The following is a 20,179-nucleotide window of genomic DNA, read 5'->3' as shown; positions in this document are numbered from 1 at the left end:
CTATTATGTCAAATTCAAAATTGTAGTTTTGACAATTATATTTTTAATTTTTATTTTTCACTCATAGTTTTTCATTTTCACTGTTTGTTGAAAATGAAAGATTCCCACATCCCAAGATGTTTAAATTAAAACTGAATGAAATAATAAGAACCCAAAAATATCTATCAACAATATATTCCAACTGAGATGGTCGCCGGGAATATCGCTAGAGCTTTCTGTGGCTTCCTCTTTAGTCAAGTCCAGTGTGCTGCTATCGGGAAAGATAATGGTTTCGGGAGTGAATACGTTTGGGCGGGCTCCTTGGAGTCGGGGGTGCAAATAGCAACGCATCATAAGAAGCCAGTTATGGTCATAATACACAAGTCGTGGTGCTCCGCATGTAAAAATCTAAAGCCAAAGTTCGCCAATTCCACAGAAATTAAATCACTCAGCAGACACTTCGTGATGGTTAATCTGATAGATGAGGAAGAACCTAAAAACAACAAATTCTCTCCAGACGGAAGTTACATACCGAGGTAATAAAATATTATTGTTATAACAATATCATTACGAAACTTACGTTTGAGCATAATTTTTTAGTTTCATATATCCTGGGACGCCATTTTAATGTGAAATATTTCTATTCCATTTTTATTAAGATCGTTGCAGTCGTTCTAATTTACATTTACCCAGATTATGACCGTTATAATATTTATAAGACGTCTAGGGAAATCGATGCTTAAACTTACAAACTTTCCATACAATTTTATTATAGGATCCTCTTCATATCCCCGGCTGGACGAGTAGACCACGAGATATTCAATGAGGACGGAAGTAGTCAACACAAATACTTTTATAGCAGACCGGAACAGATCGCCAAGTCGATGAAGAAGGTCCTCGACAAGTACAGGCAACAACAATTTGATGTTTAATACTGAGAAACTTTCGTAAGTTTCTAAAACGAAAGCCGATTTGAAGAATATTTACTTTAACATATTTAATAGAAACAATATCTGTTTTCAGGATAAACAAATAGCAAGTCCGAGACATAAACTCCTTGTCATAAAATTCAAATCTGTGTCACTTCACGCAAATAAACATAACTTATCTAAAATAAGACCAAACTAACTTGTCGTTTTATTTATCCCCCAATATCCCATCATTTCTTCCTTTCGTAACAGTAAATCATGGGCCTATCTCAAAGAATATTTGTACTCACGTCTTCAACCACAGGCTCCACATACATTTCCACGGTGTTGTTGAGAGGTGGTAGAGCTGGTGAGGCGACGGAGGACCTTCGAGAACTGCACGAGCATTGCGACACAGAACGACGGCTCCGAGGAGATTCCCTGAAACAAACAGGCCCAATGATGAGAAATGTTAGCAAATAACGCTAACTTTGTCTATCTTGAATCGCTGATATCACACAAGACATATTTAGACCCAGTTTCACTAAACAATGTTCATTAGCTAATGTGTCGTTTAGTTTTAACAGAGTTTGGTGAAACTGGGCCTTAGCGTTTGGAAGCTTAGTCTATTTGCCGTCTGTTTGAGTTAATTGTCAAAAAGATCTTTAGTTCCCTATCATATCTGAACTGATATTGGAAACATTTTTAATGTTTCTATGTATGAATTTGTTTGAATACTGAAGAAGAAAAACTATGTAGTGTTAAAAAAGTAGCCTAACAAACATCCTTTGTTGTTCTATGATTTCAAATTTCGAATATATATAATCATTTCCGTTGCGAAATGACTATTGATTCGCTTAAGTTAAATCTATCTGCATGTTTCAAAAATCAGTTGTGACTGGGGTTATAACCCAGAAATTCATAGGCGGTAATGTTATCACGATTCTGCCAATTTATTTTGTACCTTTTGCTTCTCCTACACAAATGTTTCGTCGATCTGCTGTCACATCTGCATCTGAATGGGACGAAGTATCCCAATTGCGGTAACGGCGCTGGTCCAGACGAGTCGCTGGAATCGCTCCACTCAGGCTGACTGAATGGTTCCATATCCAAAACTGACGGCATTATTCCTTTCCTAATATATCCAACCTCCAAACTATTTCGAAGCGTCAATCCGGATTCTTCATATTCATATAAAGTCCCATTATTCACTGTCATTTGTGCGCTGCACTCCCTTATTGTTTCAATAATTTGATTATTTATTGTTTTGTTTTACTTTTTATTAAACCCAACGATTTCGCCGACCATGTTCAATAACAACCGAGACAGTATTAACCTATTTGTAAATAGATATCGTTTCAGCAAAGTTTAGCACAGATTAGAATTCGGGTGCGCGCTAACAAATTAGACACAGAGATAAGATATAACGTTTATTGACTTGGATATATTATATTTTTTGTAAGATATAAAATTAGAAACATCGTTTGATAAATACTTAATTTAATATATAATGTTACTTTAAAGTAAACTTACGGAATTTTTCCTTTATTCAGAATCAATTGATATTTATTTTATGTGACTGGAAATTTAAGAGTAAGTTTTATGTAAATTTTTTATGAAGTTGTTGCGATGATAGCTGAAAGATTTCTAAATCCTGACCGTACAAAGGATTTTAATAAAACACAAATGCAAGAACAACCTAGGAATAAAGTATTACGTCGAACTAAAGCAATCTTATTACTACCTAACGCCCTAAATCACTTAGTTAAAAACAGTAAGAGTCAAATATATATCTTTTATGCGTACGAAAGTTACAATAATTTCTTTGCAAAACACATAATATCATAGCATGTATAGTCATTAAACTTCAACGAACTCCAAGCGTGATGAATGCCTTCGCATCAGCCTCGTCGGGAGCGTGAAGGAACGCTGTCCTCAGTAAAAAGCTTTCCCGCGTGACTCACACGCAAGTTATGCGATTAAGGACGTTTTGTATATATCTAACACTAGAATTTGTAATATTATAATTCGCAAAAAAGCGAATATATAAAAATAATACAACCAAATAATGTGTTGAAATAGAAAATATGACGTTTGACATTATTTTTGGTTATGATTAATAGAATGAGAGAGAGAGAGAGAGAGAGAGAGAGAGTGAAAGAGAGAGAGAATAGTACTATATGTGTATTCGCATTGAAAATAAAGTTATGCTAAAATTCATAGACAAATTGTTTTTAATAATCAGACGAAACTGCAGTTCGCAACTATCAAAGTAGTTCAAATATAACCACAAAATGAACACGAGTTTAAAACTGTTTATAGTGAAATAATTTTTTTGCTTCATTAATATTTTGAACGTTGTTAACTTCGGCTAATTATTCAATCGAGCAGAAAATAATTTCAAAAGCGGCGTTGAATCCAACAAAGCCAGCCATTTAAAGCGGATCTGAGCGTGCTTTGTTTGTATTCAAACGCGGTTTTCTGGTAACCATTTGAATAACTGACTTCGAATATTTAAAATAGAATGAGTCGTCATTACTATTTATTCCCATGTCTATGGAAACTTGTCAAATATTTTGAGATTTTGTCCTTTGTCGTCTCCTAATGGGATTTTAATGTTGTCTTTAACTTGAATAAGTTTTTTTGAACAACTCATGTTGGTTTGATGTAATATTTCGAATTATACGGTTTTTATCAAAAACTTATTGCATTCTTAACGATTTTAGAAAAATTCGTCTGGTATTTGTACAATTACTACTCAAGATAGGGTTGTGACGTTCAGAAATTTTGTGCTTATGTTTAAAAAAAAATAATTAAATGTATCTTTTAAATTAATCATGTGACTGGTTGTTTGGTAGAATAAAATAAAGAAAAAAATCATTATATTTTTTTATCGCGCAAAAAATTAAATCTTGCTAAAATATATTTAATTATAATGTGTTTGTATAAAAAAAAAAAATCTGAAGTCTTACATTTTATTGAAACTGAGGTTGTAATCCTATAGGGAGCTTTGTGAAAATTTATGAACAATTAAATGCACCATATGCGACCTTGTATCCAAGATCGCAAAGACAAAAATAGCTTGCACCAACTGCAAGGTGTGTCGAATTTTGAATGAGTCAGCGTTCGTTGACTTGCGCGGACGCCATGCCAATTCATGTGAGTGAAGCGCTTCATTTATTATAATATTCTGAAGCTCACTGCTCTTACTATGTCATCAATTTAGTACAAAACAAAAATTACATATAAAATGAAGTGTTAAAATGACGTTATTCAGTTTTTGGTTCAAAATTTCTCTCCTGTCAGATGCCTGTGACAATTTTTGACAGCTCTGACATTGTTGCTCACGTGGTTATGACAGTCATGACGCTTTAATTTTTTTTTTCAGTTACAAATAAAAGTATTGCACTTAATTATATAAGTTATTTATATGTATATAGTTCATATGTTTATATTAATATTTAAATTTAAACGTCAAAAATGTTTGTAGACGGATTTAGTACCAATGATTCTGAAATATTTTAACTCTTTTAATCGTACATTAGTAATAAAGTTAAATGCAGGTTTGTTCACAGCTTATTCCTGGATATAATGAGTTTAATGTTCATCGTTTGTGTCATCAGGAAGGAATATCTTCTTTTTAATTCATTAACATTCGCACACTATAGTTTTACTGTAGATTATTGAATATTTAACGGGAAACGCTACGTGTGTAGTAATATTTAAATTGTGGTAGACATACAGAAATATTGGACAGTTGTTAATCTAGATGTAATCGTAAATTTCCTTTTACTTGTTCAATAGTAATAGATATAAAAGTTAACATCCCTTGTGTTAATAAACATAAGTTTGTTAGTTTGTATAAATTTTAAGTGAAAGGGCGCGAAAATACAAAGAAGTTTATAACCAAAAAGTACGGATAACCTTCGATTTATAATTATGATTCAATATTTTAATTTTTTTTTTAATAGTTCTATTTATGAATTAGCTCCTGTAAGTTATTTTTGTTTAATTGTTTTACAGTATAAAAAGCTGAAAATTGTAAGTTTTTAAAAAAAAGGCTTTTCAGTGTATTTTTGCATTAATAATTTCACTGAATGATTTAATCCCGGTTTTTCGTGTTGTATATAACGAACTTATTATTTTTAGTTTATAGAGTATTTGTGTTCACATTCAGATTTCCAATATCAGTAATATTTTCTAATATATAAATATAAAAATGTTTTTTACATAGTAAAAAAAAAAGGTTAATGAATTTCACATAAAAAATAGTTATTAAAGTCATAAATCCATCACATTGTCAAGAAAACAGGTTAATTTTAATGTATTTTGTATCTAAATGAAGCCATTCCTAAATATATTTGTCTTATGATATCTCAGTGTTGTCCGGCCCGGGGGGTGACGCGGGCTAAATTGTCTTTTAAATTATTTATCCCCCAGACTAGACGGAAAATATGGAGAGCATGTCAATGTCATCTGTGATACCTATCTCGTTCTGTTAAACAAACATCGCTTTCAGTGAATGCCTTACAGTACATTACGTTCGAGGCTTAACTTTAGCTAGTAAAACGAAAAAACTCCCCGTACTAGTGCAATTAATTAAACGTATATATAATGGTAACATATTTTTTTATTTTTGTTATCGTCAGCGAACAACTTATTTTATAATTCACGAGTAAAAATACGAGTAAATTAATGACCTTACGTACTACATACAAGCGGTTTGAATGAATGCAGACAACCTAACTTATTCTCATATAATAAATATTCAATACAAAAAAATACTTAAATTGATAACAATACATTCTTCCTATTCTATAATCTATTCAATCTATTACATATAAATTATCATTTATAACCCGCATGTATCAATAAATTCCTTTTAAATTGATCCTTTACAACAAGTTTAAATTCGTCGAATATTATTTTGAAACTGACAATAATTATGGTTTCATTTAAGTATTAATCTAGTTTATCGAAAATAAAAGCAAAATTTAAATTTAATTTTTTTTTTTATATATATAAATAAATTTAATAGAGTCACAGCCGTTAAATCTACCCTCGTTTTATTCTAAACATTGTTGACCTTCCTCGTTAAATGGATAAGTGATGTATCATGAGAGGTTTCTTTATAGCGTCCAGCTAACAAAGATTATAAGGTTTTAATATTAGATTTGAGATTATTTAGTCTAATGCGGCTGTAGATTTATTTGACAGATTTTGATTTTGAAAACGAAATAACGATATCATTTAGAAAATAAGTTTATAAATACTTCAAAATTATTATGTTCATACTAACACAGAATATATTTTTTAACTATCATAAGTTTGGCAGCATTGATAGACAAGGAAACGAAAAGGCGGTAATGAATACTGTATATTTCTGTGACTTCTGATAAAGTCTCTTTACATTGGTTAAATTTTAATCATGATATTATACTAAGGTTCGCAGTATTCAATCAAAAACAATGCAAAATACATAATGTACATAATAATTGAATTTAAAAGTGTTAATAATTTTATGTTGGCAACATTGATAGATGAATTTAAAAAGTGAAATGTGATACATATTTGTTTATATTTACGTGTTAGTTTAATGATAAATACGAAACAAATTGTTACGTAATAATAACATAATTGCCCTTCAGATGTTAATAAGCCGCGTGTTTTGAACACGATCAATAGGTACAATCTAATATCCCACTCGTTCATTCTACAAACGACGTAGAATATTTCATATAAAATGTCAATAAAAATCTCGTATACGAAGCTTTTAAAGCTAGTGTTCTCGTTTTAATTATAGTTTCTATTTATATATGCTCAATATTGTCTTTAATACAAAAAAATGTAAAAATCGTAATAAGGAAATGATACTGAACAGGTTAAGTGATTTTTAACACCATGTTTAGTTACTGAGTAGTATAGTAACAAGGGTAGACGAGATAAAGGTGTCTATTTTTGGAAAATCTTTAAGTCTTTAGCTAAACACAACTTTACAAATTTTGTTTCATAAATCATTACTTATAGTATCATAGTATTGATGTAGTTTTTTGAATGACAGATGGAAAACGCGTCTTATATAGAAAATAAATAGATACTATTTATTCCCTTATAAGCTAATTACCTTTGTTATATAATTTAAATATCATTTCCTTATGTAGTTTCAATTACAATCACGTTTGAGACTATAATAAAAAATATCATACAAGATAATTTCGCGCTCTTTATACATTTAAATCAACATGTCAAAGCATTTCCCATTAACGTCCGTCGCCGAGCTATTAATGATCACGTCACTCTGCCTTTATAAACAATTTGTTGTAACAGCTGTTCCTGTGTTTCATTAGGTAGGTTACGTCTTTAACAACATTACAAACGTTATTATTTACAAAAATAAAAAAATATGTATCACATTCCACTTTTTAAATTCATCTATCAATGCTGCCAACATAAAATTATTAACACTTTTGAACTCAATTATTATGTACATTATATATTTTGAATTGTTTTTGATTGAATACTGCCAACCTTAGTATAATATCATGATTAAAATTTAACCAATGTAAAGAGACTTTATCAGAAGTCACAGAAATATACAGTATTCATTACCGCCCTTTTATTTCCTTGTCTATCAGTGCTGCCAAACTTATGATAGTTACAAAATGTGGAATATTATTGCCAGCTAGCTGGAAATCAGAACGGTCATATTAACTAAAAACGGGTATAACAACGGCAAAAAATACCAGTAACGATCTATTTTTTTTCATTTCACGTAATCTGAGTCCGAACGAGATAATTGGAACGAACAGCCTCACGTAATCCACTTAAAATTGATTTCCAGAATCAGACTTGAACTGTACCTGTAGAGGTTTAGTTCGCTTTAGTTAACCACGGCAAAGATAATTTAAGAAGCCGTTGTTGCTTTTAGCAAAAAAATCATTAACAAGTCAAAATAACGCTATAATTATCATAAACACGTAATAATTTCATATACATATAAAAACTTCATTTGTGTTGACATACTTTCAAGAGACTTAATTTTTTAAATGGTAACCTCTTCTTTGTCTAAAATCTTACAGCATTATGCTTTTAGCAATATCAAAAAATTGGATTTATTATTGAGAAGTGTCAAATCTGTTGAGCCGTGTTTATTTAGAGTCGTATAGCTCTGACGTCACACGTTCGTCCATTAGGTAGATTAGGTCGGATATAATAGAGGGGTAAAAGTTCCCAGGGAGTGCGTGCACAGAGGTTATTGAAATGTGTTAAGTGACTCCATCTACGCTATCCTGTTATGTATTTTCGTCATTAGTACCGCGTTAACAAAGAAATATGTATATATGTACATATTTATTTAATTCTTGAGTTATGCATAATTATTTATTTATTTATGACATTATTGTGAATTATGACATAAAAAATAATTTCGCCATTATAATCTAACCAATGACATTGACAGTTTGAAAGTTATATATTTTTTGTTGAATCATACACGTAACCTACTTTTTTGTGGCCAGTCAATTTGTCTCTTTCAATAAAGGATGAAAAAGTCAAAGTTTTCCTTTCAGAGCTTGAATACATCATTGAAACGGCAACATAAGAATAAGAAAACTAAACTTCTAATGAAAGAGACTGAATATAACACGTCCAAGGTACTCATTTGTGGAGCAGACTGTTCTAATTTTAAATATGTTGACAAGTTGCGTCTGTGATGGCCATTTTTTTTTATAGCGCAGACGAATGAGAAATCCCTCTTTATATGATTCATTGATCGTTTCGTGAAAGATATTTTTTGTTTCTAAAAATAACAAAACTTAAAAATTCAAATTTTATTCGACAACAAATGTAATGCCATATAAGGCATAGACAACAATATTTAGGTTAATGTCTTTTGTGGTCATAGAGGTTCGATAACTTCTAAAGTATACAATAATGTATAGTAGAAAGCTTCTGATTTACAACTTACAACCAACGGATAATATTTTAGTTTATTTAATTGACATATTTATTGTGACATTGTTAAAATTAATGAAGTTATCTTGTTTTAGAAGTAAGGACGCCGAATTAGTTTGTTTTCACAATTTTGTTTTATTTATTACTGTTTTCAATGATCTTATATTTAATTAGAATATTAAATGATTAAGTCCCTTTGAATATTAGGTATTTGAGTTGATTTGTCATAGTTATATAGTTACAAACAGACAATCCTCAATCATCGATATCCTAGCCTGAAAGTGTTTAAAATAATTGAATATATTTTAATAAAACATATCAAATCATCTACTATTTATAATAAAACAAAAATAAAAATAGGTAAACGTGCACAGAAGTTTCGAAGTGTCCAAAAAATATGTGGTAAATAAAATTATTATTAAAAATAAATATTTAATATACTAACTGCCTCTCGTTACTTTTGCTCTATTATCTTCAAACAGAGTTTCATATCAGAGTCTACACAACTCCAAACTGGTCTATTATTCGGTGTGAGTGTCACGGAAACGATCGAAAAGGCAGACCGGCCCAAAGTTAACACCAAACACATACAGGACAGGAAGTAGGGTTAGAAGAAGTCTGTCTCACGTATCATAACTAAAAGTAAAAACTGATAAGTCACACAGACACCAAAAAAATACATTTAATACGTCGCTTTGTTACTTTGGAGAATTTTGAAAATAATATTTTTTTTTTTATCGAAGATTTCTCTTTAAATTCTACTAATAAATTATCAACGGACACGTTTGTTACGTATTTTATTTTAACTTTAACATTTCAACACCATATATATAACCGACTGTCTGACTGATATTATCAAAGACGTGTGAAAATTTAATATATGTAAACACTAAACAAACTAATCCCGACTTTACTTTGATCTATTTTACTACTTATCCGGATGAAGCTAGGAGAGGAGAACGTCATAAAATATTAAAATGTCACATTGGTTTTTCGCGGATGAGTTGAATTTTGTCCTTTTTAAAGCATAAATGGAATATTTTCAACGTTTCCGACTATACTATCATCTGGACAGAAGTAATGGAGCTTGAATCTGCTTAAGAATACTAAATAGATAGAGATTATGAGAATCGTGTTATTGCTATAATTTTATTCAAGGAGTTTAAAAATAATCTGGAAGAGTTCAAAATGTTTATTAATATATATTGTCGGTTTATTGTTAAGACTGATGTTATACCTAGTCTATATATTTTATTTAAAAAGGAATGAAATACAATTTCAAATTAATATCATAGGTAAAATCAAAATACAATAGACATTCGCTAGAAAGGATTTTTTGGAAAAGTTCCAAAATAGCGAATGACATTCACAATAACGCTCGGAGAGGAATTCGTTCAGGAAATTGGATAGCATTATGACAATAGGCGGTAATGAGATTAATTTAAAGCAAAAGAAACGAAAATCATCGTTTTTACATCAATGCGTTTAATTTTACTTCATATCAATGACGGTTTTGTTCGTTTTGACGACGTTTCTTATGTACGTTATATTCTAAAGCAGTATTCATCTATGGTTTAAAGTAGTAAATTTATTTTTCGTCTTCCATGTGCAAACAAATGTCAGCCAAATTGAGTGGTTGTAAATAACCTCTGATTTACTTCTAGTTTTACGTATTACCCGTTCTGTTTTTTCAGCATTAATAGCATTCTTATTTTTTTTATATCGTTAAATAGTTATTTCTATTAACAATATGAGAAAACAACCTCCCTATTTTTTGTCACTTTTCTTAATCTGGCAACAAAATCCGCTTAGTTTTCGTTTACATAGTATCAAAATGCGAACAATATTTTTTATCATATTAATTTATATTATCTTTACCCTTTTAATCCTTACTTTTCGTTCGTACTATTTCCGTTTTTCCAAAAACATTTTTTTTTTCACATAATATGAGGCACAACGTGCAAACAATTTCAGAACGTGTCATCATTACCGTAAAATAACGGACATCTGTTTTTTTTATTCAGTGTTGCCATTCTAAAAAAAAGAGATGTGCTTTAAAATATATAAGGTTAAACAATCCGATTAAAAATATAAATCTTTATATCACAAAACTTATATCGAGAATGTTTTAAAAATGTTTTTATGATCCCGAACCGCATGGTTTTAATGTTTGCATCGTTCAGAAACGTTAACATAATGGTTCCGTATACACTTCCAAGAAAGTTTAGTGTAGTCTAGTGATTAATTACATGTTCAAAATATTGGATGTATTCATGATGATCGTATATTTTATGAGCGCACTTTTTTATGGTCATGTTTACAATGACATTGTTAATTACAACAAACAAGAAAACGTGCCACATCACGCCATCAATATATATATAAAATAATGAATTGTTTCTAAACACCTATGCCAACGAAATAATGTTTTTCATATGCGAAGTTGAAAATAAAATCTTTAAAGTCTTGTAAAACATGACTATAAGATTCAAAATCCTACTCCATTCAGAAAAACCTCATTTATGGGAACTGACAATTAAGCCCCGTGCATTTCTCATTAGATCTGTCTGAACATTTAATAATTTCGCATCCTTCACCCAGGTCAATGAATTACCACTAAATATAGCACTTGTAGACTTTACAGAAGTTAATACGTTTTTTTTTCAGCACTAATAAAATTTATGACAAACCAGTTAAATTTTTAAACACTTAATAATACACACTGTTTACACGCCAACATACTTTAAATACAAAAAAGTTTGTATAACAGATAAAGTTAATTGGCATAATAGAACAAAAAAAAAACAAAAATTGAATATTCGTATTCGTGAATCGTATGCGTCAGTCGACGCGGGCCGCCGCGTCACAGTCTAGCGTCGACTGGGATCTGTTTCGGACGCCTGCCAAAGAATCCATGACAGAAGTTATATTTATATATATGACTTATAGGGGCTTTCAGGAGGTTAGTTCTGAAAAGTGTGATTTCTCATAGTTTTTGAATCAATGAAACAAATACATTTTAACATTAGACTGAGACTATTATTGATTAATATTTATTAACGCTATTAAAAGTTAGTCAAATCAAATACGTAGACGTAAGTTCAATAACCAAAATGACAAATTTAATGTGTACATTTTCAAAAGTTAAATGACTTGATATTCGCTTTGTAACGATAACTTTGATAAACTTTAAGGTAAACTTAGTAACTATTAACTCCGAGTAGACGACGCCTCGCTGTTTTAAACGAGGTTATAATAGTTTTCAATTTCATTTTAATTTTATTAACAAAGAAAATTAGTTTTTAAAGTTATAAAGTTATCCCTAATAATTATTGATATATATATTTATATTTATTTCCTTGGGAGTTTTACACATTATTTGATTACTATGCAGTTATTGTGTTAATGGCAAGACAAAGACTATATTATATATAATTATGGTCTAAAAATATTTTAAAATGACGGTAAAGCGACCATAGGGATAATTTTTCAAGATTTCTATATTAATATTAATTTTCTATTTAATGAATTCCAATAAAGGAAAATTTTAACTGGATTCTTGGTAATGTTTAATAAAATTTTACTACCCGTAATTAAACCAGTTTTTTAATAATTATAAAATTAAAAGATATGTTCCTTACTTTCCAAACAAATCAAATAACTTAATTATTATAACCGTTAAATACTTTAGTATTTATGGAAATGACGTCATCCAAGTAAAATACTGGCAAATCGGTATCCAATATCATCTCACGCATTTCAATTAATCTATCTGACCTAGATTCTGTATACCTAGGTGACCTAGACGAGAAGCCCATTCAACAAGCCTGTCTAACTAGGCTAATCTCGAAATAAGAGTTTTAATTCAATTTTAACCCTTTTAACCCTGAGCATAAAACCTCATTGAAAAATATCTACCAAGTTATAAATGAAAGAATAATAATTTAAAAAAAACTAATATTTTCGGATTTAATATGCCTTTTTTATTATTTTAACAACATACTCCCGAAGTTTCGGTTCCTTTGCAGCAACCGTTTTAAATGGATACTCGCGAAATACTTAGAATTATTTTCGAAATCTTATTTATATTACAAATATTATTGTATAGCGTTGAATATTATATTTGATACGTATATAAAATTACTGAATAACAGAAATTAAACACTTATAGTGTATATTTATTTATGTTAAACGGAAAATCATTAATAAACCCTCGAAAATACATTAATATGGAAAAACATATATATATGATATTATATTTTGAGCTATGTCCATTTATTATTAGTACAGTTACTATCTATAACTAAACGCTTCATATGAGTATGTTTTATGTACACGTCTCCATACAACTTTTTAATGGTCATTTATATCCAAAAGATTATAAAACTTAATTCAGTATAATTAAGATCTATATTTAAACGCACCTTTGAGTTATTGTAATATCTGATTGCATTTACTTTATCTAAAGCCCGCACGTGCTGTTGTGAATTGTGATAGACACGTATATCTTAAAGCTGATTTAAAGCGCTGAAATTTTTGCGCTGTAATTTGTTTATTTTTTTTAATTGGGCGCGTTCCGACATTTTAGTGTACATTGATAGAGGTGTGAAATAAGTGAATTCGTTTAATTTTTCATATATATATATAAAGGAATAGTAAGTTAAAACAATAAAGATTTTTCCTTCAGAGCGGATGTATTGTTTGAGACTATGTTCAGTCTAAATACAGGTAAATTGTAAATAGTCCTTTTCTCTAAACTCCATAATGCCAGTCAAGCCAGACAAACAGCGCTGCACTAAAATGCAGCATTTATAAAGCGTATGCTGCATTGCGGGGTCACTCGTGATATCTGCTAGGTAATTTTATACTTACAATTAAGTGAGCTTGGTTCTAAGTGGAGTATAAATATACTAAGAATGAAACGTAAATAGATTTAAAGGTATTAAATACTTTTTAGTTCTATATGAAGATGTCGATGGTTGTATTTATGAGACTTTCGACTGAATAAAAAAAAAAGTTTTTTTTTAAATTAGATATGTAAAAAAGAATTGAGAGTTTTTTTTTTTTTAATTCATCTTCAGTCTACGATCAATTTGACGGTATAATAATATATTAGCTTTGTTGAAGATTCCACGTTTAATTTCTATCGTACACAGTTAGCACGTACTAAGTTGTTACTCAGTGAAGTCCTCGCTGTTCATTGCTTCGCGTTAATTTTTTTGTGTTCGGTACAGTCCAATTTAGAAAGGCGCCGGCGTTTGAAGTTTCAATTGAATGCAGCATCAGTAACATGGTTTATATCCTCTTAACATTGTACAAGAGAACTACACGAGTCGTGACTTATAAAGATGTATATATTTATTACAAATTCAAAGAAAGAAAGCGTTATTTGTTACAACCTAACCTAACCTAATATTTAAATTACAATTTCAAAATACAAACCTGTTAAGATTCAGATTTAAAATCATGTTTTCTTTCGAGCTGTTGTACCCTGGAACAAAAATATAACAATTATTTCGTTATATCAGTGAACTAACTTACCAATTTAGGTTCTTCAGTGGGTGGACGTGGGTGTTGTTAGAACTTTAATATTACATTCAATTACGTTATGCTTTAATATTAAATGCTCTTAGCAATTTTTAATAATATCAATTTAACAAATGTCAACATTTCAATACTGTCATGACAGTCTACAAAAAATAACATAAAAGTCTGATTATATTCGTAACAGTTACAGTGTGAAATAAAAAGTCATTACATGACATTGACAAGTATCGCTTATAAGTAATGTTTAATGAAGCCACAGACAAAAAAAAGTACTGTTTACAACCACAGATTATATTAGAAACATATATAACTATGAGCTAGTTCAGTAACATAAATAATGTATAAAACCTTCGTTTACATTCACTCGCCCTGTAAGGACATAAACGTAACAGAACTTTCGCCATGACCGGACTATGAATTATAATTCCTTTGTCTGTTACCGTTCAAGTTAATTAACGGACTATATTTATTTTTTCTGTATTGCCTTTGGAATAAAATACTCGTGATGTGTATTAAATTACACACGTGGCTAAGTTCCCATGTTTAAACTTCATATCGGGATATTAAATGATGTATTGAATAAAAACTACCCCTAGTGGTGTAGCTGCAACTAACACGCACACACATACACACATAAGTTATACACTAAAATACACAACACACACATTTCCAGACCTTGTTCAAAAGGAATAGTCTTTTTATATTTTTTAAAGTAGCCTTAGTTATTCCTTATTACGAATATATAAGGAATCTGCAGGTGAAAAAACTGTCAAATTCGGTCCAGTCGTTTCAGATATTAGCCGGAACAAACAGAAGCATACAAACATAAAAACATAGTATATTGATTAAAAAGTGATTATTTTTATATTACAAACAGACAATTTAATGTTCTTAATATTATATAATAATATCAGTTGCAACAGTTTTAATCAAGCGCCACTAACTAAATGAAGTTTTTAATTGACAAGGTGTGTCCCGACACTCGAACCGAGCTCTGAGTTTGTTATCTGTTAAACTACATTCAACGGCTAACTTTAAAGTTTACCCATTCCTTTTATGTTATAAGTTTGAAATATATAAGTCGAGTTCAAAATTGCATTTATATAAACATGTCCTGACTATCGTAATAATTGAACCTTAAGTGTTCCTACCCAAGGTTCGGATACACAGAACATTTTTTTAGTTTTTAATTTTTCATTCATAAATCTTCTAACAGTTATATAGGTTAAAACAGTTACGAATATCTAATTACGGACATTCGTGAAGTTTCATTTAAGATAACAATTTTTTTATATTAATATAATTATATAGGGAAATAAAATCTTAAACTATCCAAAGCTCACCTGAAAATATATCTAAAAGTAAATTTTGATAGTAATTATTAATTAATGTCATCCTTGTTTCTTTGATATAATATAATACAAGTGTACCGAAAACCCAGTAAAAGACCATTAAAATATGTATATTACTTTGTTTTGACGTAAATCTTTACACGAATAAAAGTACACTAAAAAATTTAAATAACCAGACGCCATTTTATATTTCGTTGTTGAATTAATTGTGGCATTGATAGATTTTTTCATCACACGTACGCAATACCCTTACCATGAGTGAATCGTGAAACTAAAAACGGACAGTTATACAGGTTATTCATAAATAAAATACATACTATACACCCAGTACACCCTCTGTATTTAGTTTGTCAACGCTGTAACACAATATAAAATGGCGTGCGTGGAGCATTTCGTAAGTTCCAAGCCCGCCTTTTGTCATGCTCCGCTCTCCGAGTAAGGTAAGCCGGAACGAATTAGCATCGTGTCGGTGTATTTTACGTTACGTGACCGCGTAAACGATGAAGTTTTACTGTAACGAATTTTATTATCTGTGCATCGTGTTGATTCCCAAATTTTTATACAGCTTACATTTGATGCATGTTTTAAACTCGTATTATATATGCATTAAATATGTTATAAAAACATAATAGATTTGATTGTTTTATCGCTCTAACAATGGCGTTTCAGTTTCCAAAAAATCGAAATAATTAAACGAACTGTCAGACAAACAAATATCGTTATGTATTCAAATTTTATCCCTTTTTTATGCTCTCCATTTTTTTGTATATGAATAATTACATTGCAATAAAACCATAAACGAATAAAAATATTCTGTACAACCATATACGTACGAACAATTTAAATTAAGGATGTATTCGGTTTTATTAAAAAGAAATTATGACGCAATCACTACAAATTAATATCACCTGATAAGTGGCTGAAGGTCAATGTACTTGTTTTTTTTTTTAATAATAAATCTGGAAGCGCCACAAAGTTCAAAATATAATGTTTATAGTTGTATTTATAATCTGCCTCATATTCAGTAGTTAGAATTATTAGAAACCAATTGCAGTACAAAACAGTTGGCGCTTTTAACAATGGTGTGTAAACTTCATATTATACGACCATAAGTTATTTGCGGTCAATCATCCCTTTCCGCAATTCACAATAATTTCAATAAATACTATTCTTTGGGTAAAACAACGAAACCTAATTTTTAACACAATATACATATATATTGTTATAGAAGTAATTTAATATCTTTTCATATATGTCATTTGATGGATATTTAAAATAAAATGTATGCGAGTATAAAAAAAAGTTTTGCTTCATGATTTATATCCGTTAATAGTCTAATTTATGATCAAAAATTATATAGAATCGTTCTATTATATAAACTATACTAATACATCAATGAAAACATAAAAGTTGCAAACAATTTCACGATAAGTCTAAAGAAAAGGACCACGTTGTACAGCCAATTTAAACGAAAGTCCCAAAAAAATATATATCCAATGACCTGGACCTCCTCTTTACGAGGGTATGAAGGTCAGCCGGTCGTGTCGTGAGACCAAAGGTCGACAAATCAATTGTGAAAGTGAAAAAAATCAATACTCATATTATCAGGAAACTGATTTTACAAGTATTTGTTGTAAATATACCTAATGTAAGTAAATGCGGCTAATTTAAATCAAATAACCAAGTTAATATGAGGGAGACGCGTTTCTAGAAGCTGTCTCCAAGTCAACATTATCTTGAAAATATTAACTTTAAAGAACACTCTGTTAAACATAACTTATCCTCAACCGAGTGTTTGATTTTAAATATAAATTATTTAAAGAGAACATCGCCCTATGTTACATGTTTTTAAAATATATTAAATCAGAACATATGGGTCAGGTTAGGTAGTAGTACCCAAACCTACTTATACTGTAGATTAGTAATATTCGCACTTATTAATGCAATACAAACATCAGGAATCGGTCGATGAATCCCTGATATCTTTTCGTGAGAAAATACCGATGGGTTTCAATAAAAATCTTATAAAATAATAAAATACCTATAATACAATAAAAAGGCTTCAAATTAACCAGGCAGTCGTGACATTCAGAGATTTTTTTTAACAAATATTTTAATACTACCATACTGTCGCAGGCGAGAATGCGGTAAGCGAATAAGTGTAGCTAATGCAAGTAACTTTGCATTTATGTCGCGTTCACAAATAACGTGTGCATTAACTAAAGATTTTATTCACGCTAGAGAGAATGCAAAGAACTATTTTGTATACAATAATCTAGTATTTTAAACGATATAGTTTTGTAATCTTGAAAGTAAATAAAATCGGAGCACGTGTGTTTAGTGGCTGTAACCTATAAAATTGTTTGCTTGTTCCTCACGCTTACTGTCGGTAAAGTTTAATGAACTTCATATCAGGCTGTCTGTGCTTTAAATTTAACAGATTTTTATATATATATCAGCCATTTCTGTTTATAAAACATAAGTCCGTTATATTTATCGGTGATTTTTACATTCATATAAATACATACATAGATATACCAATTCTTTTATATATGAAGCATGTTCTGTCAATTTGACCTCAATGTTGCCAACATGCAATAAATTGTATAATAAAAAAATATATATGCAGTACACTACACGTATTATTCAGCCATTATTATATAAGTGAAATCTTTGTATAATCGATTTAATTTTACCTTCTATATTTATAAAAAATAATCCAAAGACATTAATGAATAAAAGACAGCTGTATTAATTGGTTTCTAGTGAGCATTAGTTTCTATTTGATCTTATTATATCCTTATAATGAATATTTAATTAAATTGTATATTACGATTCAGTGAAGTGAATGCGTTCAGTGTTCCCAAGGAAGGAAGCTGCGGTATCGGATCGCTGTGCTGTGGTCTCGATTGAAACGCAATATATGCGGCTTACAGACTTAAGGATAGTCTAGAAAATATATTCATTTAAAATTCTACTGAAATATTACTTTATACTAGGAGTTTATTAAAAAATATTATACAAAGAGTTTGATTTAGTATCGAGAAACAATAAAAGTATGTCTGGAACGTATAGGTGTGTGAAACGATTTTTTTGTAGATGTCGTTTGGAAATACTATAGATAATTATAATAGATCGATAATGATTAAATAGTTAGAAAACCATATCCGATATATACATATATATAAAGACAACTGAGGGAATTGGATAACTTTAGCATTATTTTTCTTCATTCGGTGATTCTGAAAACTAGTTGTCAAGGTATCACTCGACTCGTTACTTCGAAAGGAAATCCAACAAAAATAAAAGTAAACTTCTGTATGTGAGTTCCCAAATTATTTTTCCTTTCTCAAACATTTCTGAACAGCAGAGGTTATTTTGGTAAATATTTTTCTCGCGGATAAATCCGATGGGCGATAGCTTCATGTCTCACGCCAATAAAGATACCGCTTACAACTGTCTCTTCTATATAGAAACTAAGGCACAGTTGTATTCAATAATCTATGGAGGTAATATCACTATTACTTCCTTCTATCGAGGTATTTGTGACCAATACTTCTTGTAGACAAAATTAAAGAATGGTCTCTGGATATTCGCTAACTCGATTCAGCCAATCTAGAAGTGGCCTAATTGCGGATCTTTATTGAGTTACTCGTTTGTATTATTTGTGCTACGTAACCCCAAAACAAGATATTTTAAAATTCTCCATTAACTCCAAGAAATTTTTGTGTATTTTGTTTGATAAATTAAGGTTTTTTGTTTTATTATCTGTTTCCTTGGCGGCGGATGAACGACGGGTGAGACGACTGAACTAGAGAGACACGTTAACAAATAATCTCCCTCGCACATTTTTAAGATGTTATTACAAAATTAAATAACATTTATCATTTATAATATAAAATTATATATAAACAAAATCATATAAAATCATTAACTTATATAAGTTCCATTAAATAATAACTATAGATAGTTTTGTTTGTCATTCTTTTGTAATTTCATTGTCTTGTTATCATGTTTCCGTGTGGGAAAGGTCTTCGATAATTTTTTATAATTATATGCTAATTATTGCTATGATAATATTTCACTGATAAGAATACCATTAATTTTAGTTTTAACCATCAAACGAATGAAACGAATGAAGGGGTCGAATAAGGCAGAGAACAAATTCCATTCAATTGATATCAAAACCATTCAAAATGTTTCTCAATGGACTGTGCTGTACTTCGTCATTATGATAAGTCATCGTCAGATGTTTTGAGATGCTGTGTGTGACTTGGATTGAAATTGATACTGTCACAAGCACTCATGATTTTCCCCTTTGATTCATACTTTACCTTCAGAGACAAGGATTTGAATATGTTGTCATTTCTCATGTCTGTTTTTTTCATGAAACTTCATATATATGGACGTTTATTACACTATAACAAATACATTTATTGA

General features: G+C 29.9%; 2 protein-coding genes across 7 annotated transcripts in view; one reads left to right on the top strand and one right to left on the bottom strand.

Annotated features, from left to right (window-relative positions):
• The window catches only part of LOC116774144 (tight junction protein ZO-3), a 66,775-nt gene that overhangs the window by 39,564 nt on the left and 7,032 nt on the right, over positions 1–20,179 (bottom strand). For 4 of the 5 annotated variants that reach the window (XM_061523820.1, XM_061523824.1, XM_061523822.1 and 1 more), the window contains exons 2-3: positions 14,283–14,331; positions 1,199–1,328 (exon numbers count right to left, since the gene is read on the bottom strand). In XM_061523820.1, the coding sequence (XP_061379804.1) occupies positions 1,199–1,328; positions 14,283–14,331 (179 nt within the window). Of the gene's footprint in view, positions 1–1,198; positions 1,329–1,851; positions 2,224–11,374; positions 11,628–14,282; positions 14,332–20,179 lie in introns of those variants that run through there. The other variant, XM_061523823.1, reaches the window with a different exon arrangement.
• LOC116773803 (thioredoxin domain-containing protein 12-like) lies at positions 19–1,107 on the top strand. Of its 2 annotated transcripts, none has more exons than XM_032666279.2 (3): positions 19–515; positions 755–926; positions 984–1,107. In XM_032666279.2, exons 1-2 carry the CDS (start codon positions 187–189, stop codon positions 909–911), a joined length of 486 nt encoding a protein of 161 aa, XP_032522170.1. In that variant the 5' UTR covers positions 19–186; the 3' UTR covers positions 912–926; positions 984–1,107. The 2 variants fall into 2 exon arrangements, with proteins under 2 accessions (XP_032522170.1, XP_032522169.1); XM_032666278.2 differs by having other exon boundaries at positions 20–515; positions 1,003–1,107.

Source organism: Danaus plexippus, chromosome 20, assembly GCF_018135715.1.
Source record: "Danaus plexippus chromosome 20, MEX_DaPlex, whole genome shotgun sequence".
NCBI classification, from domain to species: Eukaryota; Metazoa; Arthropoda; class Insecta; order Lepidoptera; family Nymphalidae; genus Danaus; species Danaus plexippus.
The sequence above is the reverse complement of the archived record's forward strand: the minus strand, read 5'-3'. Positions and strand labels throughout refer to the sequence as shown.

Excerpts from the sequence above, each read along its gene's own strand:
- LOC116773803 (XM_032666279.2), top strand. The coding sequence starts at position 187 with ATGGTCGCCGGGAATATCGCTAGAGCTTTCTGTGGCTTCCTCTTTAGT. Across the intron at positions 516-754 it reads GACGGAAGTTACATACCGAG|GATCCTCTTCATATCCCCGG; the intron begins GTAATAAAATAT and ends ATTTTATTATAG.